This window comes from Parasteatoda tepidariorum, chromosome 6 (assembly GCF_982258835.1).
Source record: "Parasteatoda tepidariorum strain Cologne lab strain chromosome 6, Ptep-v5.0, whole genome shotgun sequence".
Lineage (NCBI taxonomy): Eukaryota > Metazoa > Arthropoda > Arachnida > Araneae > Theridiidae > Parasteatoda > Parasteatoda tepidariorum.
Window position 1 is genome coordinate 103,590,740 of NC_141760.1, and position 12,573 is coordinate 103,603,312.

Here is a 12,573-nt window from a genome sequence, read left to right on the forward strand (position 1 = left end):
CCAGAGTTATAATTTGTTATAGGAACAGGGTGGACTTCGTGATTCGACAGATTTAACGTGCACCATTCACCATTTACTACACGGGGAGTCTTCGGCCGGCTGTATTCGAACTCCCGTTCTCAGGAAAGTGAGTTTAGCGACCTGCCAACCAGGCCGTCCCTGCCTAGCCTTTGAAGGTCTTGGGGCGATATGGTGATTTTCAAATTCTTTTCCACATTTTCAACTGTTTTCGGTTGAAAAACGACACGAATTTCATTTATGCCCAACGATGCTGTAAACTAGAGCGAATTCGGAACAGGAAATTGTAGTTAAATTATCACCGTTATAAAAAATGTGGCTTGATTGCACTAAACCGTCCCTTTATTTTATCTGGCAGAAGCACTGTTGTAAACAAAGATTTACATTCGGTAAAACTTATATTTCAGTAAACTTCAATAAGTTATTCAAACTAATTGATAACTAAATAAAAAAAATATATAATTAATATTATTATAAATTGAAACAATAAAGTTTAAGGATTCATTTTAAACAACAGTGTTTACTGCGATCACTTCAACAAACAATTTGGTGCCAGAAAGTTTTAAATCATTCGTGACTTTAGAATTTCAAATACGTAAGCAGTTTTTCTCTATAAGATCTACTTTAGAAAATACAGATTTAAAGTTGACAATTTGGGCAATATGTGATTTTCGCAGTCCCGGGAAGTATTTATTGCTATATATGTTTATTGAATTTTCAATATACTGGCCAATGTTTTGATTTTAATGTATTTTCGGTGTTTTTCATATCTGATTATATTTTCTGATTTAGGAAAATGTATAAAAATGTTTAAGCTTTATTTATAAAATCTACTCTTATGATTTAGAATTTAAACAAGTACAGAGTAAATTCGGTGTATTATAAAACTCTAAAACAAGAATAACGAAGAAAATTAAATTCAATTTTTGTGAATAGCAAACCAAATAGAATTTGAAAATATTTGAAATTATCAGCTAGCAGAAATTTTTCTTCTATTGGATTAAGAGGTTTATAAAACCGAGTATTTTTTGCATTTTTATGTGGTATCTTTAAAAAAGAACTGTTGATAGAAAAACACTGTCTGCATATTTGAAATCAGCTAATCAAATACACATCAAAAACAATTCCGGAAACCAAAGAGAAAAATGTAAAACTGAGTAATTATTTACAGTGCTGTCTCTGGTAACAAATGTTATCAAAAATGAATGAAAACTGAAAGTTTGAAGTTGTTGAGTTGAAAAGTTGAAACTAAAAATTCTATGAAAACCAAAAGTTTGAGAGTTTCGGTTATTGAGTAAGGGTTATCTGATTTCAGCAGAATCACATATTCCACTCTTTTGGTGTTTTCTTTTTCGTGTAAAAATAATGACACCATCCAAAGGCATTCCAATGTTCTTTTCTCTTTTTATTTTGCTTGTTTCCTCCTTATTTTCTGCTTCAGACTTTAGTTTAGAAAACCCTTTGATTTCGTTTTCCTCAAGTAGAAATACATAATGTCGCTTGAGTTGGAGCTATTTCTATTTTCAATTGCAGGTTGCATGTTCTGAATCACAGACATTGCAACGGAGGAGTACCTCTTCTCAAAAACAAAACAACTGGGCCAATCTTAAAGGACACTGAAGTCCATCTGACTCACAAGGACATCAGTCCGCAGTATTCTTTAAGAAGCCAAGATTCACTCCCGATGGACAGTAGTTGCAGCAGGACTCTAAGAAGGGACTCTACGGAGACAAGAGCAACAGGAAGCAGTAGGCATCACTCTTTGACCAGTGGTGACCAACCTCTAAGCAGGCAGAGCTCTTTGGCAAGTGCGAGCTTATATCCTAGTCCTCAGAACTCTGCTAGGTGTGTCACATCGGCCAAAGATAAGGAGGGTGTGGAACCGCTTGCCATACCAGAAGAAATAGTTATTCCAAAAGAAATTGAATGTAAAAACGATCAGTGTGTGATTACAGAAAAGGTAAGTAACCAATGCTATCATGTTATATATCAATGTTTTTTCCTTTTTCGCTCTCTTTTAAACTGGATAGCTTTCAAACTTTTTGCAAACATGACTTGACAAATTACACTTTGTTATTAGTGGACACACGATATTTTACTCAGTATTATTATTATATTTACTGAAATAGTTTTCAAACCTTAAAAGATATGTTTGTTTAATTTTTGATAATAGCACTTTTAAAAATGTATATCGAGATATATCTTTATTAAAAGTTCAACTTTTATAATATTTTACAATATTTTATAATATTTTACAATATCGAATAATATTCAACTGTAACAAGTTAACAGTTGAATATTACTCGATATTTATCCTTATTAATTTTTATTAAGAATGAAGGTACTTTTCTGTACCGAAATAATTATTTTATTGAGTGGGCAACCTGGCTAGCAAAATCTGACCCAATTAAAAAAACAATTTTAAGTTACTTTTTCGCCATTTTAAAAAGTTTATTGCAAAATGAATAAAATATCATAGCAGCCATTATTTTTATGGCCATTTATTTCAATCTAATTTCGTAACGAATTAATGGTATAAATTAACTGAAGAGCCTATAATGGATCGAATACTGTAAAGTGACAAACCAAATAATTTAATTTTGATTTACGGGTCGTTTGTAAACATCGAACATTAATTTCTTCCAGCAAAATGTCTTGAAAACAGCTTCTTGATTTCTCTTCATAGCATAAAGTAAATTTTAACAATAGTTTATATTCTGCTTTACGAATTCTAATGCTAAAACCTTCAATTTGGGGAATGTTCTTTCTTTGAGGATACGGGAAGACAACATAAAATAAAAACTAACGAATAACTAAGACTAACTACATGCGAAATAAAAGCTTAAAGATTCTTAAAACTGAGTCCAAAGTTTTATTTCCAATTCTAAAAATAGCTACAAATATGCAGATTTAGTTTTTATTATTTTCGATATACTTGCCACCAATTATTATGACCTGATACAAACGAATTCTGCAAAACCTTACCACAAGATTTATTTTACCTTTCAAAAATAAAACCATCAAGGTTTAGCCACAACAGCTCAAAAATTACCAAGGTGCTTTCTTTCAAACAGGTAATTATAATCCTTTCACCTGCAAGCTTTCATGCTTAAAACTTAAAATATTTAATTTTTAGATTTGCTGGATAATTGAACCAAAAGGCTGGATAAAAAGAAGAGAGAATTATTCAATTTTCCTGTTTCCTCCTGCTAACAGGTAATGTAATAACAATCCTTGGTAATATTCATTTATAACTAAACGAGAGAATTTGCAGAGAGTTGTGTAGAACAATATAAAAAGCTCTTTTAAACGTGTAGTGTATCTACCACTACAAAAATATAATTCCAATTCACTAGTATATAAGACATGTTAACTCATTTCTATGGTGGGGTACCTTTTCATAGATGACGGCTGACATTCTCCATAACTTCTCACCGCCACATTGGTGACCTTCGGACGTGTATGAACATGCCCACCTTGACCAAAAAAACTCCCATTTCGATATGAATACACCTACCTTGGCAGTAACGCTCGCTTCGATCTGAACACGCCTACTTCGATGGATTGTCCCCATTAGACCCTAGTTGACTTGCTACTTGTGACTGCAACATTATCCACCTCCTCGCCTTTTTGCTACTCAGTCTCGATCAAACACAACGTCATCCTGCATACACTCGACTGCTAAAGGCAACACTGGAGCGACCACGACCGTGAACTTAATACAGCTCTCACAATCAGCAGGCAAAAAGTACGGTGATCTTAATACAGCTTTCCCGGCATCTCACGAAACAGCAAAGAATCAACTAGTGGTATCCGTTCATCGAATTCTATCACAGATATAATTCTGATGGGGGAGTACTGTAGTGTATCTACCATTACAAAAATATAATTCCAATTCACTAGTATATAAGACATGTTAACTCGATTCTGCGGTGGGGTACCTTTTCATAGATGAAGGTTGACATTGTCGATAACGACTCTTCCTACAAACATTTTGTCCGTGAGAAGGATTTTCAATGCTTTCAAACGCATCGCAATCAAACCCAGTCAACATGCGCGCTAATCAACTTCGTAATTTACGAAAATTATCAATGCGACAGGAGGCTGTCGTAAATAACTAAAAATCGTTAATGTCACCCTAGTTAAAATATTATCTGAATTCAAGTCACAAAAGTGTCTCAACGAAAGATTTACAAGAAAATGAACATCGGGACAAAAAATTTGGATGCCTAGTTTTTGACTCGAATAGACTTTGGGCAATTATTAAATATAGATCTTACCTAAGCTAAATAGAAAAATTGTTTCAACTTCATAAAAGTTATTACAATAATCATCAATTGGTAAAAATATACCTGAGGGTGCCCCTTGGCGACTTATGTTTGGCGCCATTCTTGTTTGCGTGGAACACCGTGGTAGCAAAAATGGCGGCTAAAATATTATGATATTTCAATAAAACATTGGAAAATTTCAACAACACATCGGCCAAAACTTTATAAAATTACAATGAACCCAATATAAGCAAAATTAATAAACACAATAAAATGCATTTTGGAATCGAAACAAAAATTATGGAGTAAGCACAGAAAGAAAAGGAAAAAAACGACTCACTTCTTCATCAAGATTGAATGTCCTCAGATTTAGGTGCGCAGAATTCTCTAATGGCAGTTAGATACTGTCAAAATGTATCATGAATAGAATCTGTGTACCTTCATCTTCACCTAAATTCAGTGAAATACTAATCGAAAATGGCGTCTGTGGTACCGGACTGGCGGTGACATTTTTCTCTAAAGTCCCTTTTTATGACTGCACACATACTTTCGATCTTATTGACCAGAAGCAAAAGTAACCTTACCAGCCGGTATCCAACGTAGAACTAACAGACCTCTGAAATTGCATATACAGTTGAACATTTAAAAATAACGCTAAAATCTAAACCAATCAGAATCGCGATTGAGTTTCAACATCGTCCAGCTTGGCGATGAACCGCTATCACAACTTGGCGAGAATCAAGGGGCACCCTCAAATATAGTCTACCCGGATGTCTAGTTTTTGACTCGAATAGACTTTGGGCAATTATTAAAAATAGATCTTATCTAAGCTAAATAGAAAAATTGTTTCAACTTCATAAAAGTTATTACGATAATCATTAATTGACTTACTTTAATTTTCAAATTGCTCTCTCTGTAATAGAATCAGACTGTAGCATAACTTCCAATAGTTTTGAAGTTCTTCTTTCTCTATTTAAAATGTTTGGAATTCGGCTTTAAGGCCTGCCAATTTTTCAGTTTCTTCTGATTTTATGTCAGCAAAACTCTGGTTGCATAATCGTGTAAAAGAGCTTCTAATAATCTTCCATTATGTTATTAATACTTTACATAAAATTAGAAATTCTACTTAAAATCACGTCCTTGTTCATGACAAATGTTAAGAGACTCTACCAGAAAGTGCAATATTCTGTCTTTCTCTACTAAAAAAACTCCAACTTAACTAAAATAAAATAATTTTGACTGACTTTACAAGAAACATAACACTTTTTATTTGCACAAAAAATTGTTCTATAACATCGCCATTGGATGCCAATCATGCAAATTCTAACTTACAACTTTCACATACTCAAATTAAAAATAAGTAAATCTAGCTTACAACTTACATACACTCAAATAAGAAATAAATAAAATCTAGTAGTTTTAACAGCTAGGTATGCGACATTTTGTGCAATTCGCGATCGCAACGAATTATAGGGGGCGTTGTTGTATGAGACGAATTCATGCGATTTCTATATCAACAGTCATTCAGTTGCTCTAGAGACGTCGCTTATTAGATCGTCGATTATCTGGAGATGTGGCTTATTAAATTTAAAAAAGAAAAATGTTTAATATTCTTTCTTATGCTAGCGAAAACAAAACGGTATCTCTTTTTTTTTAGAGAAAGAATATCGAAAATGTTCTTCGTTTGAAAACTTTATTCTCAAATAAAATATATATATATATATATATATATATATATATATATATATATATATATATATATATATATATATATATATATATATATATATATATATATATATAACAAAATAAATGAATACAAAAAAAATACGAAGAAAATTAAGAAAAACAATAAATTTCATTTATTGCGCATAAGCTGCAAGTAAACAGAACTCATTAGATAAGTTCAAAATGAAGATAAAACGAAGGAAAGTTACAGACATATGGAGAGAAAAAAAAAGGGGGGGAGAAAAATAATAATAAAAAAGAAATAATAACAAACAACTGGGGGGGGGAAGAAAAAGGAAAAAGGATTAAAAAAATTTTGAAAATACGGAAAATAAAAGCGGATATAATCGTGTGGGCTGATGAAAAAGTAATATCTATTATTTTCCGGATTTTTTTTTAAAAATTTTAGCCTTTTTTTATCTCCCAGTTGTTTGTTATTTTTTTTTCCATATATTGAAATAAAAAAACTTTCATATTGTTTCCTTTTTTTAATCTTATAGTTCTTAATCAGACTTAAAAAACCATTCTGCAGAGAACTATCAACAAAATAGAACAAAAATTTATTTACAAGCAATTTTTTTATTACAAAAATCATAGCACTTACTTGCTTTATAAATCCGGAGAATTCCAAATGAAATGTTCTTCGTTTGAAAATTTTATTTTGAAATAATATATACATAGATTATTCCTTCATTACTTTTAGAAAACATGACAGCAAAATTTTATAATTGTAAGATCTCGATATGAATTTGAATATGTAGCTTAAAAATAGAATGGCTGAATTCTAGTTTAAATTATTCTTTCAAAACTGAAAAATACTTACCAAGAAAACGATCAAAATTTATTAATAATAGACAAAAATTCAAGTTCTATTTCAAGTAATTCGGATGATTCTTTATTGTTGTTTTCCGAATTATATAGATACAGAAATATATACTATTCTATAAATAAAAAGAATATTCTACAACTATTGCAGTTCTACACGTTCTGATATCATATTTCTTCATTGAAATAAAGTAAGAAATGTTGACTTCACTTTAATTTGTATTGAATTAAAAACAAAAAAATTTATTTTACCGTAATACACACATGTGTAACAGTATGCGATCGTAAGTTATCAGTTGCAAGTTTGCTGATAATAGAAGTTGAAAATTATTGAGAAATTTTTCTTCAAATGTTTACCAATGAAAGATTTACCAATGTTCTGGAGATTTTTTTCAAATTCTTCTGCCTTTTCTTTAGGTAAATTTTGCTTCTTATTTGCTGCTAAGAAAATGGCATCTGACTCTGCCAATGATTCTAATAGAACTAAAAGAAAAATTAATAAATACTGATATTTTCAGGCTCCGCTAGAGGGCGTACTCAAGCGTTGCGATCGCGAATTTTAGCATTATAATAACCAAAATAATTGTTACAAGTTATAAATTTATTTCTACATTTTTCGACATTTCGGTTCAGAAACACTATTTTCCGTTTGTAATTTATAGTCGGTCCCTCAAGCGTCTAAAATAATTAAACTTCATTTAGAAGTATGAGAAATCACATTATCTAAACACTTCTGAAGTTATAAAATTATGGTTGAATAAGTATTGACCATTAAATATCAAGTGAATTTGACAATTCCATTTCGGGGAACGAAATTGATTGATAATGGCCTTTGTCCTGTAATGATATGGTTATCATATTCGTATCATACCTTGCAATTTCACATTGAAAAACGTCTTTAGTTTTGTCTTTTTTGAATCTTAGACCACTGGTTAAAAACTACACTGTTTATGATGAAGCATTAGGTACCTGTATATTAAAAAAATTGCGCTCTAAATACTTTTTTTACCTATTGATTGGACCTTTGTGTACACTGTAAGAACCCGAAATATGCTAATCAATAACTGCAAATTATTCTGAGTTATGAAAGTTAATGTAATGAACTTAGTTTAACAATTAACAACTCTTGAGATATTATGTACTGTGTTACGTTGTTTGACGCTTTTTTCTACACATCTTTGACAAATCTTTCAACCAAATTAAAAACGAAAGAACAGAAATTCTTTTTGTCAAAAATCAAACAGTTTAATCATTCAAAAATCACTTCTTTTTTCTTAAGAATTCTGAAGTTAAAGACACTTTAGTTTGGTTGGAATTTAAGATAATTCTATTTCTAAAGCGAATTACCTACTTTGTTTTTAGGTTTCGTCAAATTTGCAACAGAATCGCCTCCAAAAAAGCTTTCGATTATGGTGTTCTATTTTTCATCTCACTGAATTGCATCACTCTTGCTATGGAACGACCCACCATTCCTCCTGGCAGTCTGGAACGAATCATTCTGACTGCAGCTAATTACATGTTCACTGTCGTCTTTGCCATTGAGATGTTCATAAAAGTAAGCTCAATGTTCTCATAAGACTGCTCTATGTTTCAACAGCTAGGATGAACCATAAAGATTACATTTACAGTCCCTGGCTAAATTATTAGACTGTAAGATTTTATGTAACTACTTAATTATCAGCTGATACTATACAGCATTATTGTTTCTACGTGGCTGAAACTGGTTTGCACTTGTTTATGTTCGTGTAACAATTGGTTAACATTGTAATGTAACACGCTCAAAATAAATGCAAATGGGAAGTAAATAAAAAATCTTCTGAATAAAAACCCATTACAAACATGTTTAAATATAAAAGTATTGCCTATAAATTCGTGCAGAACATGTCATTATTAAAACACTACAGTGTATCTAATAATTTGGTCTAATTATTATAATATAGTCATATAATACCTGATATAATAAATAGTCTATATTTATCTAATATATCGTCTAATTTATCCAATCGTCGAATTTATATCATATATTGTCTCATTAAACCAATTGATACAAGAATGTATACAAGTGCAAACCGGTATCAGTGGCGTAAAAACAATAAAACTGTACAATATCACCTGATAACACTTATAATCTTATAATGCGTCTAATAATTTGGCCAGGGACTGCATGTTTCAAAAAAACTTTTGTTGAAATTGTGAGGTAGCCATTCTGTTAGTGTAATGTAAAAGCAAAGTGGAATAACTGATGTGTCAAATCTTTTTTTTTAAATGGTAACTTAAATAAACATTTAAACTATCCAACTAACTCCACATTTCTTTTTCTTTTTATAAAAAAGATTTATTGTAAGTCTAACGTATTTAATCTTACTGTCTTAAAATAAGCATTGAACGTACAGTGCTTAAAAAAATAAACAAGCCACCCTGAATAATTTTTGATCTAAAGATCGGATCTTCACGTTCTAGGACTTTAACTTATTGGCTCGAGGAGGTGACTTCAGGTATGGTAATTAATTAGAGCAAACGATATTTACAGACGATATTTTAAATTACAAAGACAGACGATATTTTAAGTTGCAAACGATATTTAAAGTTGCAACGTGCAGACGATATTTTAAGTTACAAAATCAGACACAAAAACTTACTTTCTTAGAATAAACATACCTTTTTTTCTACGGATTAGGATATATGATCCCCAAAATAAAGGGGTTAGCCACCATCTCAGAAATAAGGTTCCAATAGTGTTTAACTCTTTCATTCCGGTAGTGTCTGGGATTTCAAGCTCCCCTGTTACGGCAGTTTTCAGAAGGAAGGTTTTTCACTTGAACTCGACCACAGTTCCCACCCAGTGAGGGTAGTTAAGGGGGTGTAAACGATTCTCCTTTCTCTTCATTCAAACTCAGACTGGTGGAAAAAGAATGGACGCAGCAACAAATTGTTGGATAATTTAAAAACACCCCATTTACCAAAACGTTAGTTAAGCCCTTTTTTGGCGACGAATATCTAGACCTTGTAAAAGTTTCTTTCCTTCTTGTTTTCTGTCCTCTTTTTAGATCTTTTATTTTAAAATGTTTTTTTTTTACTCAATTTTTTTTACAAAATCATCAAATGTAAAAAGTTAAGATTAAGATAAATCGCTCTTTAATAAATTTTTTATTAAATTGCCTATATATAATATATTTCGTGAATAATTAATTTAGCTGGAAGTAATATATATACCATACCTCACAAATTTCTCTTCTTTACCACTTCGGACATCGAAACTTGAGACTTGTTTACTCAAACTTTTTATTTGACTCAAAAATAATTTTAATAACCTACTATTTTTTATTAAATAGAGATTTTTATTGAATAGTTTTTAATAGTACATTGCATAAAATTTCTCAGAATATTGAAGATTAATTATAAAATTTTGCTCAATCTTAAAGATTAAAATTTTGCAGAATCTGAAAGATCAAGCTTTCTTATTTTTATAAATGACAATACCCAGGGCTCGAATGATCAGTTAAGTAGTCCTTGAAAAATACTTTTTCGAAAAATGTTCCATTTCCGAGATTTTATTATTCAACTGTTTGACGCAGAAAGGACACCGGTGTCCCTTTTATATATATATATATTTTTTTTGGCGCTCTAATTAACAGATAAAACATATTTTGGTATTTTTTAAATGTAATAAACTCTTTGATAGTTTCTAAAAAACTGTGTTTGATTATCGGAATTATATTTGGACTAAAATGAATAAAGAAATTTGAACAAAACTTTTATTCTCATTCATATAAAAAATTTATGCGAAATTGATTTTGAAAATTAAAGAAAACTGTTTCTTTTAGATCAAAATAACTGTGCCTGAAAATAAAGGCAAACTTAAAATATATATATATATATATATATATATATATATATATAAGTTCAAAATGAAGATAAAACAAAGAAAAATTATAGAGAAATGAAGAAAAAAAAGGGGGGGGGGAATAATAAGAAAAATAACAAACAACAGTTAAAAAAAAAACTGTTTTCTTGTATTTATTTATTTATTTTTATATATATATATATATATATATATATATATATATATATATATATATATATATATATATATATATATATATATATATGTGCGTGTGTGTGTGAGCCGTGTTTGGAAGAAAAGTAATTAGATTCAGAGAGAGTAATGGAAGGGCATAATAGTTAAAGGCATGAAGTTTCAACCTTTCTCTTTACTGATCTATGAAGGCCACATATTCCAAATTATCTTTACCTTTCTGAAAACAATATTTTGAAAAATATTTATTTTTATTCTGAGGAATCACCTATGTAATGAATTTTGCATAGAAATCAATAGTTATATGAAATAATATGCATATTCTAAGTGGGCTTCTTAAGACAAAAATATTATTTCTTTTTATTAAATAGAATCATCGTATTTAGAGCAACATTTTATTACACAGCATCTTATGTTATTAAATAAATTAGTAATAAAACTGAATAATATCAAGACCTGCGTTTTCATCTTTACGAACTAAGCCTTTACATAGCGTGCTCGCCATTTTGTAGGCAAAAACATTCGGATAGCGTCATCGCCTTCCTTAACTTTAAATTAAATTATAACAAAAACTATTCCCGCGTCTGGTGGCCACAAGTTATCACATTTTATTTGAGGGATTTTATTTGATTGTATTGTTGTAGATATATGGTTAGTTTATGGTTGAAGAATCAGAAAGATGGGTTAGTCTCTTTAGTATCTTTTTATATATTTTTTTTCAGTGAAAGGAAATCTATGAAAAAAAAGAATACTATCATCTTAGCTAATTTGTTTATAATTATCAGGTATAATTTACTTTTAACCGTATAAGTCTAATATTAATCAATTTGTTATCATTAATATTTAATTGTGTAGAATTACAAAGCTGTTAGAATTCTTTAAATTCAGTTTTTAATAAAAATGAACGAATATTTTTTTGTAATTTGAAAGTATACTATTTAGTCAAAGTTTAGTTACAGATTCTTTTTTTTCCCTCCAATAACCACTTTTGACATAGAATCGGAATTTGTTTCATCTAGGGCACGAAAGTTCAACAATAAATTAAAGAATGCGGTTAAATGAAGACCAACTGCTATTTTTCTAAGAAAATGTGTCTTGCTGGTTGCAATCCTTTTCAGCAAAAATGGTCAAAGAAAAATAAATTGTAGCTTTTACTATCTAATGTCAAGAAGTGTACTGCATATCATTATATTCTCAGTTACGCAGCAGGTATTCGGCTAACCTCTTCGTACATTTCTCACTCAATTCGCTTTCCAAGTTTCCAACCGGTTCAATCATTCACAGCAGACATCGGGAATTCATTCCCTTTTGTATGGCGATCGACACCACTATATTCTTTGATCATGGTTTACCGGCCTCCTCCGAAAAAAAAAGGGGGGAAAAGGAAACTGTTTGCCTTCGTTCGACATCTATTTTTAGAAACATTTCGCCCAAGATAATTTTAATAGAAAAATAAATAATTACTGCCGTAATTTTGCAAATGTTATTAATTAATCTGTTTAATTATCACTTTCTTATTTATTTCTTACGTTAGAATGCTTTAATATGTCGCCTAGGTGCTAAGCATTGTTTATTGCTGCGAAAACAAAAGTTTATATAAAACCGAACTAAAGTTTTTAAATTTTCTCTATTGAAAATACATATGAGCTATAAAGAAATTAATAGAATTATTAAAGATACTATCTGATTAATTTTAAT

The 12,573-nt window shown here is 30.2% G+C and overlaps 1 protein-coding gene across 1 annotated transcript in view; it reads left to right on the forward strand.

Annotated features, from left to right (window-relative positions):
* The window catches only part of LOC107441470 (voltage-dependent T-type calcium channel subunit alpha-1I), a 325,335-nt gene that overhangs the window by 279,940 nt on the left and 32,822 nt on the right, over window positions 1–12,573 (forward strand). The window contains exons 19-21 of the mRNA XM_087166313.1: window positions 1,552–1,978; window positions 3,155–3,234; window positions 8,202–8,394. Of these exons, the coding sequence (XP_087022439.1) occupies window positions 1,552–1,978; window positions 3,155–3,234; window positions 8,202–8,394 (700 nt within the window). The remainder of the gene's footprint in view (window positions 1–1,551; window positions 1,979–3,154; window positions 3,235–8,201; window positions 8,395–12,573) is intronic.